General features: G+C 41.2%; 1 protein-coding gene across 2 annotated transcripts; it reads left to right on the plus strand.

Annotated features, from left to right (window-relative positions):
- The first annotated feature begins 1,195 nt into the window (after positions 1-1,195).
- Positions 1,196-14,060, plus strand: LOC130929988 (midnolin-like). Of its 2 annotated transcripts, XM_057857641.1 has the most exons (8): positions 1,196-1,310; positions 1,390-2,704; positions 5,971-6,052; positions 6,144-6,203; positions 6,310-6,702; positions 6,772-6,868; positions 7,145-7,336; positions 10,892-14,060. In XM_057857641.1, exons 2-8 carry the CDS (start codon positions 2,559-2,561, stop codon positions 11,059-11,061), a joined length of 1,140 nt encoding a protein of 379 aa, XP_057713624.1. In that variant the 5' UTR covers positions 1,196-1,310; positions 1,390-2,558; the 3' UTR covers positions 11,062-14,060. The 2 variants fall into 2 exon arrangements, with proteins under 2 accessions (XP_057713624.1, XP_057713626.1); XM_057857643.1 differs by having other exon boundaries at positions 1,277-2,704.
- The last annotated feature ends 877 nt before the right edge of the window (positions 14,061-14,937 follow it).

Here is a 14,937-nt window from a genome sequence, read left to right on the forward strand (position 1 = left end):
TCTGACACCGGTCGTACGGGCACCGAACAGCCCTTACCGAGGGTCTCGGTACCCTGTAGTCCCGGCGCACCCTCCACAGGACTCCCCGAAGCACACGGTCGAACGCCTTCTCCAAATCCACAAAACACTGGTTGGGCAAACTCCTATGCATCCTCGAGGACCCTGCCGAGGGTGTAGAGCTGGTCCACTGTACCACGGCCGGGACGAAAACCACTCTGCTCCTCCACAATCCGAGATTCGACTTCCCGACGGACCTTCCTGTCCAGCACCCCTGAATAGACTTTTCCGGGGAGGCTGAGGAGTGTGATCCCTCTATCATTGGAACACACCCTTTGGTCCCCCTTTATAAGAAGGGGAACCACCACCCCTGGCTGCCAATCCAGAGGCACTGTCCACGATGTCCATGCGATGTTGTAGAGGCGTGTCAGCAACGACAGCTCCACAACATCCTTTAGGAATTCCAGGCGGATCTCATCCACCCCCGGGGCCCTGCCACTGAGGAGCTTTCCAACCACCTCAGTGACTTCGACCCCAAAGATAGGAGAGCCCACCTCGGAGTCCCCAGACTCTGCTTCCTTAAAGGAATTGAGGAGGTCTTCGAAGTATTCTCCCCACGACTCACGACGTCCCAATTTGAGGTCAGCAGTACCCCATCTCCACTGTACACAGTGTTAATGGTGCACTGCTGTCCTCTCATAAGACGCCAGATGGTGGACCAGAATTTCCTCGAAGCCAACCAGAAGTCTTTTTCCATGGCCTCGCAAAACTCTTCCCATGAGTTTTTGCCTCAGCGACCGCCAAAGATGCAGTCCGCTTGGCCAGCCGGTACCTGTCTGCTGCTTCCGGAGTCCCACAGGCCAAAAAGACCTGGTAGGCCTCCTTCTTCAGCTTGACGGCATCCCTTACCGCTGGTGTCCACCAGCGGGTTTGAGAATTGCTGCCACAACAGTCACCAATCACCTTACGGCCACAGCTCCGATCGTCCGTTTCGACAATGGAGGTGCGGAACATGGCCCATTCGGACTCGATGTCCCCCACCTCCCCTGGGACGAGGTAGAAGTTCTGCTGGAGGTGGGTGTTGAAGCTAAACAAGGTAAGATTCACTACTTTGTACACAGTGTTAATTAATGGTGCACTGCTTTCCTCTCCTGAGACGCTGGATGGTGGACCAGAATATCCTCGAAGCTGTCCGGAAGTTGTTTTCCATGGCCTCGCCAAACAAAGTTTTTGCCTCGGCGACTGCTGAAGCTGCAGTCCGCTTGGCCAGCCGGTACCTGTCCGCTGCCTCCAGAGTTCCACAGGCCAAAATGGTAGGCCTCCTTCTTCAGCTTGATGGCATCTCTTACTGCTGGTGTCTACCAGCGTGTTCATGGATTGCCGCCATGACAGGCACCAATCACCTTACGGCCACAGCTTTGATTGGCCGCCTCAGCTTTAATTGGCCGCCTCGACAATGGAGGTGCGGAACAATACCCACTCGGACTCAATGTCCCCCACCTCCCCTGGGATGAGGTAGAAGTTCTGCCGGAGGTGGGTGTCGAAGCTCAACAAGGTAAAGTTAGAGACCTACGGTCATCTAGAACTAGTCTGCTTTGTGGCAGGACCGGCCCAGGCCATTTGGGGGCCCTAAGCAAAATAATGCAAAGGGGCCCATATTTTTGGCCCACCACTTCGTTACAGTGTACTGTGAAACCCATACATGCAATCCAACCCATACGTCCATATTTTGTATATTAATCATACTTCAAACTTCCCACCCCAAATGATTGTCAGTACTTACAGTAGATAGCGCCAAACCTTTTTCTAAAAGAGGAAAGAAAGAAGTTAAGGAAGAACTTTTATTTTTTTAAGCTTGTAATCAAGTATCAAAACTCACAAAAGTCAAATAAAGCAAACTGTAGTAAACAAAATAGATATAAATTAAACAATTGCCAGATTGTGGGCCCCCTAGTGGTCAGGGGCCCTAAGCAGCTGCATAGTCTGCGTATAGGCTGGGCTGGCCCTGCTCTGTGGTCCAAGAACAAGACTCAAGCAAGGTGAGGTAGCATTCGGTCACCTGGGGAACACGTTACCTGTTCACATTTGTTCCGCCACTGCCCTTATACTTCAGATTTCAATTTATATGAATTTTGCTTTTCATTAATTTTTGGGGGACGGTTGTATTTCTATTCCTTTTTTTAATTGTTTTTGTTTCACTTTGTTGATGATTTAATGCGATTTTTACTTATCATTTTCCTCAAAGGGTTAAATGTTAGTTTGGGCGGTGCTTTACCCAAAGAAGTCTTTCCTATTGACTTGTCTCGCTGGCTGATTGGCTGCTAGTTACGCTGGGCGGGGCTAAGTGAAGACTTCACATTCTGTAGTAAAGCGTTTACGTGACGTCTTGCTCGTTGATTTCAGCATCTCTCGTGCTTGCATGTTTTGCTTATTTTCATGTAAAACACTAGCCGGTAATCGGTTTGAGAGATAATAGTGAGTGAACGTTGTTAGGCGGTGTGTTCTTTGCTTGTGTCTTTTGTGGCGTCGGTCTGTCGATCGATCACTTCAATCCTCACAACATGCGTCTGTTCTTCGGCTCCGGCTCCAACGGCGACTCTCTGGAGTTGGTCGTCCCCGGAGGAGAGACCGTGGACGGGCTGCGGACGCGCCTCTCTCGTCAACTTAACGTGCACACGGACAAAATCGTCATCCTGCATAAAGACAAGTGAGCACCAGCCTTTTTATACGACACGATGCTCCAATTAGTGGGAATTAACAAAGTACTGTGCTAATACATAGTTACTGAATTGCAGTAGATTGTTTACGCATTTTTACCTGAGTATTCGTTTATTTTCCGAAGACTGGTAAGGAAGAAGTAAAAATAAGTGATTAAATGGTTTATTCTTACCTATGGATGCCACAAGATGGGGGTAAAGACGCACTTTTAGCAATTCGTTTAATTCTGCAAACAACAACAACAACTAATAATAATAATAAACATTTTTTAAAAAGCGCTTTTCATCCTTCTGTTGTGAATTGGAAAGAGTTTATCTCCCACTTCACACGGACTGGACGTCTACGGCCGTCAGTGGCAGCCAATGCCAGGAGAAATGAGTTCATTTTGGGGCATTTACAGATCACTTCCTGTTGATTTAGAGTCACTTCCTAATTATTTGGGGACATTCTTTAGTCACTTAGTTTTTGATACGCCAAAATCAACAGGAGGTGACCTTTAAATGCCCAAAAATGAACAGAAAGTGACCTGTATTTGCACACAAAAGAATGTTCTGGTTTCAGTGCCATTGACGGCTCTAGATGTCCAATCTGGTCAAAATGAATTGGATGTCCTGTGCCGTTAATGGTAGCCAGTGAGCTAATGTAGACACTATTCTAATGGAAGATTATGGTCCGCACTAGAAACAACCTGATAAACATTAACATGATATAGCATTTAAGCTAGCAGACTTTTGCAATGCAAGTTAGCCAATTGTTCTTTTGGTGTGCTATAAATGATAATACAGGTTTCAGTTGAGCTTAACTTCAATCTTGGAGTCAAACTAGCACCTGAGTTTAGCAGCAAACGATATAAAACATTAAATAAACGAGGATCTGAGTACAACAAAAGAACAATAGCCTAATTTGCATACCAAAAGTCTGCTAGCTTAAATGCTTTATAATTCTTATGTTTACCAGATTGTTACTAGTGTACACCACATACTATCTGGTGCACACGAGATTGTGACTGGTGTACAATGGTGCGCACCATAAACAATCTGGTAAACATTTGCATGTATAGTATTTAAGCTAGTGGACTTTTGCTATGCCAGTTAGCCAATTGTTCCTTTGTTGTACTTAGATCCTAATTTTTTATTTATGTTTTTATATCGTTTGAGGCTAAGCTCAGGTGCGCATCGGACACCAACAGTTCTGGCGTGCTAAAAATGATAAAACAGGTTTTAGTTGAGCTTTACTTCAACCTTGGACTCAACTAGCACCTGAGTTTAGCAGCAAACAATATAAAAAAATAATAAATGAGGATGTAAGTATAACAAAAGAACAATTGGCTAACTTGCAGTGCAAAGGTTCGCTAGCGTAAATGCTACATAATGCCGATGTTAACCAGACTGTTTCTGGGACGCACTAGAAACAATCTAGTGCCACACATCATACTCTCTGGTGCGCACAAGATTGTTTCTGGTGCCCACCAGATAGTATATGGTGGGCACCAGAAACAACTTGGCAAACATCAATATTATATAGCATTTAAACTATTGGACTTTTGCAATGCAAGTTAGCCAATTGTTCTTTTGTTAAATCCTCATTTATTTATTTTCTTATATCGTTTAAGGCTTAGCTCTGGCGTGCATCGGACATCAGCAGTTTCGGCGTGTTAAAGGGATCCTCTATTTTTAAAACAAGTAATTCTTATAAGATAAATGTTAATATGAGTTATCATAATTTGATATTAAAACCCCTCTTAATGTTTTTGTTTTAATAAAGTTTGTAAAATTATTTTAAGTGATAGGTCGCCATTCTTGTTACGTCGCAGTGTGTGACGTCACTGGACCCATGCCGAAATTCCAGCGTGTCAATAGTTAGCTTTCCCAACATGTCGTCAGTTCTACCCTTCCTATTTGAACGAGATCTGAAAAGTGAAGAGCAGGACAGCACTGTCGGTCGTTCACAAGACGAGCTTCAGGGAAAAATGCGTGCAGCAAATACCTGATCAGACAAAAGTTGGGCAAAACTGGTGATGCACTCGCTGTCTCAATGGCAACAGAGCGACAGAGTGCTATTGGGAACTCAGGTTGGGAGCGAGAGTGTTGGGAACTCCGGTTTTATTAGCAGATATTCAAGGTAAGCATATTGCGTTTTCAAACATCCCAATATAATTATGTAGACTGTTAGCATCCAGAGCTGTCGTGTGCTTTACATACAGTACAGGCCAAAGAGCACACCTTGTGTAATCCATGTCCATGTCCATGTCATACATTGTAACGCGTGGTACCAAGGATACGTGTATAAAAGCTTCCACTTATGCACATTTATTCACAAAAAATAATATTTCCACCTTGACCACTCTTCACTGGGGAGCTCAGCAGTACGCAAACCTGTGTTCCCTGACGAACTCCAACATTGTTGTAAGGTCCACGTCAGTCACTTTCGTCACTATAGCGTGCCATAGTGCTTTAATTATGTAGTATGATTTGGGGAAAACTCCCACGAAGAATAGTCAACAAAAAAGATCGCAATAGTAATCCAAATCCGTGTTTTTTACTCACGCGAAGATCCAGGAATTAGACCAATCCCATGTCAATGTTCCAGCCGCGATCAGGCCGTCGATTCCACAAAATAGACTGATCCGAAAAGCCGCGGTGGGACCGACGAATCAAAACAATGGACAGATCCGAAACCAATATTGCAGACGCGGTGGGACCCTGCTTGACTGAGGTTCCAGGATACATGTTCGGGCGCCAGTTGCTACGCGTGGTGGGTAGGATACGTGCACACAGGGACCAAAAAGGGGAGAACCTTCCACTTATGCACATTTATTCACAAAAAAAAAAATAATTCCACCTTGACCACTCACTTGTTTCCATTTGACTGGAAATTGCATCCAAAAGCAGCACATCGTGGCATTTTACTTCGCGAGTTTAGGCAGCAATAAGCAATTGTTGAACACGCTACACATTTGGAAAGATGCCGTTGACGTCATCACTGCGAGCCCGCAAACCATGGCGTCAACTAACGGTCAAAATATGTACTAAATATTATAAAATATTGCCATTGATTTAACATTTTATGTGTTTCTAACAACATATTTTAGTACAAGAGAACAATTGTGGTTTATTAGAGCCAACATGTATTTAAGTTAGAGGATCACTTTAAAAATGATAATACCGGTTTTAGTTGAGCTTTAGTTCAATCTTGGACTCAAATAGCAGCTGAGTTTAGCCTTTAATAAAAGTCGCTTCACTTGTGTTGTAACAGGCAATTGACTGCTGGTAAACTGCTGGAGCAGGGTGTAGCAGATGGGAGTACACTGACCTTACACGTTGAAAATGCTTTATTTGTAAGTTTAAAAACAAAAATGCACACACGCACAGAACATGTCAGCGTATTTTGGGGTGACGCGTGAGTTTGTTCAATCGTTTCCTCTACAGACTTCGAGTTGCAGAATCGAGAAGATTGTGGAAGTTCTGGAAAAGCTAACAGAAAGTGAGGTAAATAAATATGATTCATTTTCTATGATTCATTTTCTGTATTTGCTTTGAAACGTACAATTATGATCACCTTTTTTTACTTGGCTCGTTCCCGACAATGGTGCAGATTAGCGACTTCTTGTCTGGCCGCTCACCTGTGGTCATTCAACTGGGAATGGGTGCCCACACCATGCACGTGCAGCTGCAGCTGTCCCCACAGGACGTGGCCAAACTGCAGCTGGACAAAGCCCCCGAAGCCCCTGGCGAGGTCAACACGGGCCGCTCCCCGTCTCACGCGAACGCCGCTCGACCAGCTTCTTCTCAGCTCGCCACAGTCGCGCATTCTGTCACGTCTATGGACCGCCACTGCCGAGCCGCATCTCATCACTCTTGTCCACACGCTGCTGTTTCAACACCTTCCTTCCCCTCGGCTTGCCCACGAGCAGCCACGGCACTTACATGTGTCAGGGATGCCATTGCAGCACCTCAGAGTCCGTTAACAGCCACCACCTTCAGAGAGGTCAGCCATGTCAGATTGTGTACAATCTTTTAAGCGACAGTTTATAATCCTGTCCTTGATATTTTACAGTCTTTTCACCCCGCTGTTGAACCAAGCAAGCAACCAGGCGCAGTCATAGAAAGTTTAGTGAAACACTCTCAAGGAGTATTCTCCGGAACTTTCTCTGGTAAGTCCTGTGGGAAGAACGGTCAATTTTTCATATAGAAGAAGTGATTGAATGAAATTTCACTTTGTTAAAATTATAAAACGTGTTTTTGGGCTAATGGTCATTGTTAGGGTGTCAAACAAAAGAGAACCTCCATCGCATGAGAATTCTGGTGGTTTTGGGGTATGAACAATGTTTGTGAGTCAAACAGCTTTGGCTGGGGAGTAACACCATTACAAAAAAAGGTGTACAAATATAAAGAAAACATAATAAAATGTCACGCAACTATCCCATCAGGCACTCTGGTTCCGTGCAATCAAAGCAGCGACAGCCATCATCGACGCGGCGTGAGTATTATTCTGCAGATCCTCGATGATCTCCTCAGAGCTGCCTCACAACACCCAAGGGCTCCGACATCCCTTCGTCCTGCTTCGGATCCTCTGACACAGGAGCGCCGGTGCGGGGCAGAGCTGGTCGGTCAAGCTCCAGGTGAGCGCCTTCACATCTCACCCTTGTCTATGAATGTTCACTCCCACCACAACGAGTTATTTTTGGGGCATTTCACGTAATTTCTTCTTGATTTTTGGTCACTTCATTTTCCTTTTGGGGCATTTACAGGTCACTTTCTGTTGATTTTGAGGGCATTTACAGGTCACTTCCTGTTGAATTTGGGGTAGCGAAACAGAAGTGACTTAAGAATGTCCCCAAATGAATAGGAAGTACAGTGGGGCAAATGAGTATTTAGTCAACCACTAACTGTGCAAGTTCTCCCACTTGAAAATATTAGAGAGGCCTGTAATTGTCAACATGGATAAACCTCAACCATGAGAGACAGAATGTGGAAAAAAAAAAACAGAAAATCACATTGTTTGATTTTTAAAGAATTTATTTGCAAATCATGGTGGAAAATAAGTATTTGGTCAATACCAAAAGTTCATCTCATTCCTTTGTCATGTACCCTTTTTTGGCAATAACAGAGGCCAAACGTTTTGTGTAACTCTTCACAAGTTTTTCACACACTGTTGCTGGTATTTTCGCCCATTCCTCCATGCAGATCACCTCTAGAGCAGTGATGTTTTCGGGCTGTCGTTGGGCAACAAGGACTTTCAACTCCCTCCACAGATTTTCTATGGGGTTGAGATCTGGAGACTGGCTAGGCCACTCCAGGACTTTGAAATGCTTCTTACGAAGCCACTCCTTTGTTGCCCTGGCTGTGTGTTTGGGATCATTGTCATGCTGAAAGACCCAGCCACGTCTCATCTTCAATGCCCTTGCTGATGGAAGGAAATTTTCACTCAAAATCTCTCGATACATGGCCCCATTCATTCTTTCCTTTACACAGATCAGTTGTCCTGGTGCCTTTGCAGAAAAACTGTCCCAAAGCATACTGTTTCCACCCCCATGCTTAACAGTGGGTATGGTGTTCTCCAGGTGCAATTCAGTATTCTTTCTCCTCCAAACATGAGAACGTGTTTCTAACAAAAAGTTCTATTTTGATTTCATCTGACCATAACACATTCTCCCAGTCCTCTTCTGGATCATCCAAATGCTCTCTAGCGAACCGCAGACGGGCCTGGACGTGTACTGGCTTCAGGTGGGGGACACGTCTGGCAGTGCAGGCTTTGAGTCCCTGCTGGCGCATTGTGTTACTGATAGTAGCCTTTGTTACTGTGGTCCCAACTCTTTGTAGGTCATTCACTTGTCCCCCCTTGTGGTTCTGGGATTTTTGCTCACCGTTCTTGTTATCATTTTGACGCCACGGGGTGAGATCTTGCATGGAGCCCCAGATCGAGGGAGATTATCAGTGGTCTTCCATTTTCTAATAATTGCTCCCACAGTTGATTTCTTTACACCAAGCGTTTTACCTATTGCAGATTCAATCTTCTCAGCCTTGCGCAGGTCTACAATTTTGTCTCTGGTGTCCTTCGACAGCTTTTTGGTCTTGGCCATAGTGGAGTTTGGAGTGTGACTGACTGAAGTTGTGGACAGGAGTCTTTTATACGTATAATGAGTTAAAACAGGTGCCACTAATACAGGTAACGAGTGGAGCCTCATTATACCTCTTTGACAGCCAGAAATCTTGCTTGTTTTTAGGTGACCAAATACTTATTTTCCACTCTATTTTGGAAATAAATTCTTTAAAAATCAAACAATGTGATTTTCTGTTTATTTTTCCACATTCAGTCTCTCATGATTGAGGTTTACTCATGTTGACAACTACAGGCCTCTCTAATCTTTTCAAGTAGGAGAACTTGCACAATTGTTGGTTGACTAAATACTTATTTGCCCCACTGTAACTCAAAATCAACAGCAAGTCACCTGTAAATGCCTACAAGACATGCTCTTGATTCAGTGCCATTGACGGTGCTTGATGTACAATCCAATCAAAATGAATTGGATGTCGAGCACCGTCAATTGCAGCCGGTAAGCTAACGTCGACACTATTCTAATGGAAGTAGGGCTGTCAAACGATTAAAATTTTTAATCGAGTTAATCACAGCTGAAAAAAAATTATTCGTAATTAATCGCAATTCAAACCATCTCTAAAATATGCCATATTTTTCTGTAAATTATTGTTGGAATGGAAAGATAAGACACAACACGGACATAAACATTCAACATACTGTACATAAGTACTGTATTTGTTTATCATAACAATAAATCCACAAGGTGGCATTAACATTATTAACATTATTTTTGTTAAAGGGATCCACGAATAGAAAGACTTGTAGTTCTTTATAGTAATTTTATATTACACATGGACTCCCTGCCGTTCTTCCACAGTCTTTAACTTCGTGATGTAGTGATTGAAATACACCACAAGGTGTCAATGACGAGTTTTAAATTAATTAGAGATCCAGCCAAGGCAAAGTCTGAGTAAGTTTTATGTGTATTTTGCATAGCTATTTTGATTGGGAATGCCAGTTCTCTTTGCATTGAGCACTTTTCTTTTTTTGAACATTATTTTTTTTGAGAGATAGGAATATTATTAAAGTAGTGGTTTCACTAAATGATACTGTAGCGACTTAACTGTTCCACCCAAATGCATGATGGGAAGTTGGGCAACCATGACTGTCAGTGGTGGTTGCAAATGTTATACATTATGTTCTCCGTTGTGTTCAATTAAGCGTGTTAAGAAAAAGATGTCTCCTGTGAGAGATATGAATATTATTTTTGTTTGTGCTTTCACTAAATGATACTTTAGCAACTTAACTGTTCCGCCCAAATGCATGATGGGCAGTTGGGCAACCATGACTGTCAGTGGTGGACGCAAATGATATATGGTATGTTCTGCGTTGTGTTCAATTAAGCGTGTTAAGAAAAAGATCGTCTCCTGTGAGAGATATGAATATTATTTTTGTTGTGCTTTCACTAAATGATACTTTAGCAACTTAACTGTTCCGCCCAAATGCATGATGGGAAGTTGGGCAACCATGACTGTCAGTGGTGGTTGCAAATAGTATACACTATGATCTGCGTTGTGTTCAATTAAGCGTGTTAAGAAAAAGATTGTCTCCTGTCATTCGTCCCCATGTCGTTCGCCACAATACTTATAATTGTTGTGAAAGAGTTGCCAAAGCTTAAGCCAATAAAAGGTCCAATGAACGCCTGTGTCCACTCGCATTTCTCTGCCTTTTCCCTCTCAGTGTGCTAAAACGGCGTCATTGTAAACTGTTTGAGGCAACGAATGAACGGGTCATTACGTGCAAGCGTTAATTGCGTCAAATATTTTAACGTGATTAAAAGCGGCATGAAAAATGAATGAATGAATGAATAATTTTAAAAATTAATTACCGCCCGTTAACGCGATAAATTTAGCAACATAAATGGAAGATTTTGGTAGCAACCTGTTGGTTCCTTTTTTAAAATTTGTTTTAAACTGATACACCTTTGTAAAACGATGTATTGATTCTTGGCGGGTGCATATTGACGACCTCTTGAGCTACATAATATTGTAATATATCACCTTTTCGATATATATTGTCACACCCCTAGTGTTTAGGCCATCATAGACAATGATTGTGTTTGTTCTCATATTTACAGCTGAAGAGGCTCAACAATCCCTCACCACCTCAAAAGAGAATCAAACGCTGCACTGCAAGCTAAAGCACTTGCAGTCTCTTTTGGACCAGCGACGTCATCACAGGCGAACGCGCAGAAGTACTCCATTTTCTCAAAAACCTCATCCGTATCAACGTAACTACTGTCCTTAATCCCGTGCACACATGCTACTGTTTATTGAATTATGACTGACTAAACACAACTGACCCGTTCGCAAAAGCTCCACCCCCTTGCCACTTGGTTACTGTTGCTAGTCGGTCAAGCTACGCAACTGCGACAGCACAAGCCATGGTATAGGGACATACAACCCCTAGCAAAAAGTATGGAATCACCAGTCTCGGACGAGCACTCACTCAGACATTTTATCATGTAGAACAAACTCAGATAAAAAACTTGAAAAAAATAATGAATTAGTTCTAAAGGGCAACTCTTTAGCATTCAGAAACACTAAAAGAAATGAATAAAAAAACATTGTGGTGGTCAGTAAATGTTACTTTTATAGAGCAAGTGCAGGGAAATAGGTATGGAATCACTCAATTCAGAGGAAAATATATATGGAATCATGAGAAACAAACAAAGAAATAACAATCAAAACACATCTCTAGTATTTAGTAGCACCACCTCTGGCTTTTATGACAGCTTGCACTCTCTGTGGCATGGACTTGATGAATATTCTTCATCAATTTAGTGCCATCTCTCGTTGATTGCAGTTGCCAGATCATCCTTGCACATCAGATTAGGGTTGTTCCGATCATTTTCTTTTTTTTTGCTCCCGATCGTTTTAGTTTGAATATCTGCCGATCCCGATATTTCCCGATCCGATTGCTTTTTTTTGCTCCCGATTCAATTCCAGTCATTCCCGATAATTTTCCCCGATCAGATACATTTTGGCAATGCATTAAGAAAAAAATGAATAAAACTCGGACGAATATATACATTCAACATAGAGTACATAAGTACTGTATTTGTTTATTATGACAATAAATCCTCAAGATGGCATGTACATTATTAACATTCTTTCTGTGAGAGGGATCCACGGATAGAAAGACTTGTAATTCTTAAATGATAAATGTGACCTTGTATATTATGACTAAATATTGCCATCTAGTGTATTTGTTGAGCTTTCAGTAAATGATACTGTAGCCATGCCCAAATGCATGATGGGAAGTGGAACCATGACTGTGCGTAGTGCTACCAATTGATATATCTTCTCTGCGTTGGGAAATATCATAGGGTGTTAAGAAAAAGATTAATTACTACCTTGCTTCCCCACATTGCTTCCCACGATATTTCTAATCGTAGGGAGAGGGATTGTAAGGCTTTACCCAAATAAAAAAAGGCTCCAACGGCTTCCAAAATTCACTCTACTCATTTACGCTGCCTTTTATCTCTATATAGGTAAAGCGGCGCCATTACAGATTGAGCGCGACAATGCGTGAGTGGGTGGGGCAGCGCATGCATTAATTGCGTTAAATATTTTAACATGATACATTTTTTTTTAAATTAATTACCGCCATTATTGGGATAAATTTGATAACCCTACCTTAAGCCAAAATTAAAGACTCTGGATGAGTAATATATTATGTCTGTAACGTTAAATACAATTAGAAAACGATTTCATTAAAAAAAAATATATATATATATATATTAAAAAAAGGCATGTCCGATCTTTTTTTGCCGATTCCGATACTTTGAAAATGATGTGATCGGACCAGATCAATCGATCGGGACACCTCTACATTAGACCATTTTTTTCAATTTCCACCACAGGTTTTCAATAGGGTTGAGATCTGGGCTATTTGCAGGCTATGACATTGACTGGATGAGTCTTTCTCCAAGGAATGCTTTAATTGTCATCAATGCCATCTTGGAAAATGACAAACATATTTTCAATCGAAGGGATAAGAAAGCTGTCTAAAATTTCAATGTAAACTTGTGCATTTATTGAAGATTTAACCACAGCCATCTCCCCAGTGCCTTTGCCTAACATGCATCCCCATATCATCATGGACTGAGGGAATTTTGAAGTTTTCTACAGGCGGTCATCTTTGTAAATCTCACTGGAACAGCACCAAACAAAAGTTCCAGCATCTTCACCTTGTCAAGAGTCAAGAATCTGCATTGATTGTTATTTCTTTCTTTGTTTCTCATGATTCCATATTTTTTTTCCCTCAGAATGGAGTGATTCGATATATATTTCCCTGCACTTGCTCTATAAAAGTAACATTTGTACCACCACAATGTTTTTTTACTCATTTCTTTTAGTGTTTCTGTATGCTAAAGAGCTACACTTTTGAACTAATTCATTATTTTTTTCAAGCTTTTTATCTGAGTTTGGTCTACATGATAAAATGTCTGAGTGCGTACTTGTCCAAGACTGGTGATTCCATACTTTTAGCTAGGAGTTGCATAACAGAATGTTTGTGATTTATTTTGAAGCAATAGCAATGAAAAATTCTTAAGATTGGGGTAAAAATATGCAGTAGAGGGTTATATTTAAAATATAAGTATTTGTAGCATAGGAGAAACTACAACTATTGAGGAAAAGCATACAGGTTCACCATTTTTATAGCAAGCGCAGGGTCGGGATACTCTACTCTGTACTCTGCTCTGCTGTTTGTTCACAGTATAATCGCGATGAAATTTGACTGAGCTTCAAACAACTCATCAGAAAGTGATTATAAAACATCCAGTCAGTGTTTGCATTACCAGCATTTGACCTAGATTAGTTTATTAGTACTCATAAGCATGTATTGCTTGGAAGACCTTCAATATTTTTGCAAGCTGCTTCAGTACATGACCTGAAATGACCATTTTTTTGCAGAGCAGGGAATCTCATTTGATTGTATTTTATGATCAATGTATCATCTCTATGCAAAGTCTGTTGAGTAGCAAAGATGGCATACAGTCCAGACGTGTTCTCTTGTCAACCGTGTTTTTGTCAGGAAAGGAAATGCCAACTGATCATGTAGCCAATTTACATTAAACGCATTGAAAACTCACATGATTCTGTCATTCTTAATCATGAAGGCTCATTATCTATTTGTAGCCAACTTAGTAATTTTGTTAGTAGGCTAATATAGATACATACAGCATGTGTTGCCTTCATTATACGGCTTTTAATTTTTTGCAGCTCCAGATGTATTTGTTTTTTGGGTCCAATATGTCTCAACATTTTGTGTTGCCGATCCCTGATAGAGTTGTTTCTTTTTTTAAATTATACTATAGGGAAAAACATGTCTTATATGTATGTCCTTCCACTGCTGTTAAATCTGAATAACTACATTAAACACATTCAAGAAAAAAAAGGTAATTTTCTTTTAGTGTAAATAAGCTCCGCCTTTGCGGTTGTATAGACAAGTTTCCTGAGCGAAACATGGGCGGCAGCATCTTTTATAATTTCTGCTCCGAACTTCCGGTTTAGGCAGAACAACATGGAGTGAGTTTAAGTAAGCAATTATGTTGATAAAGTTAAAATCGCAAAATCAAACCAGAGGAACAGTAACATTCGCTCTTGTGTATAATTTAAAAAATTATATATTTTAATCGAATTATTGGCTTGACATTATCGGTTATCGGCAGGGGTGAAAGTGGCTAGAATTTCTTGCCGGAACTCCCCGACGTGAAGGTCGCCACGGAGCCAGAAATTGTATTTATTTATTTGTTTATTTTCATTTATTTTGGGGGGAGGTCAAACCTCTTAAACTCCTGAAATACAAAGTAAACTGTTTTAGCACAGTTATTTCTATAACACATACAAAAACGTATTTTCATTCAAAATGGTATTTTTTAAATGATTTGCAAAATAAAAGTTAACAAAAACAGCAATAACCCCAACCTCCATCTCCTAATTTTTATTTTCACACTCATTTCCTCACATACTAAATACCAAATCTCAATTTTAACTTCTTAAGAACATAGGATATATATTAAAACTGAAGTTAATGTAAATATTTACGCTTTTTTAAATAATTATAATTATTGAATTTATAATACCTAATAAAGATATAAGTAACAAACATTCAGTA

Source organism: Corythoichthys intestinalis, chromosome 14 (genome assembly GCF_030265065.1).
Source record: "Corythoichthys intestinalis isolate RoL2023-P3 chromosome 14, ASM3026506v1, whole genome shotgun sequence".
Lineage (NCBI taxonomy): Eukaryota > Metazoa > Chordata > Actinopteri > Syngnathiformes > Syngnathidae > Corythoichthys > Corythoichthys intestinalis.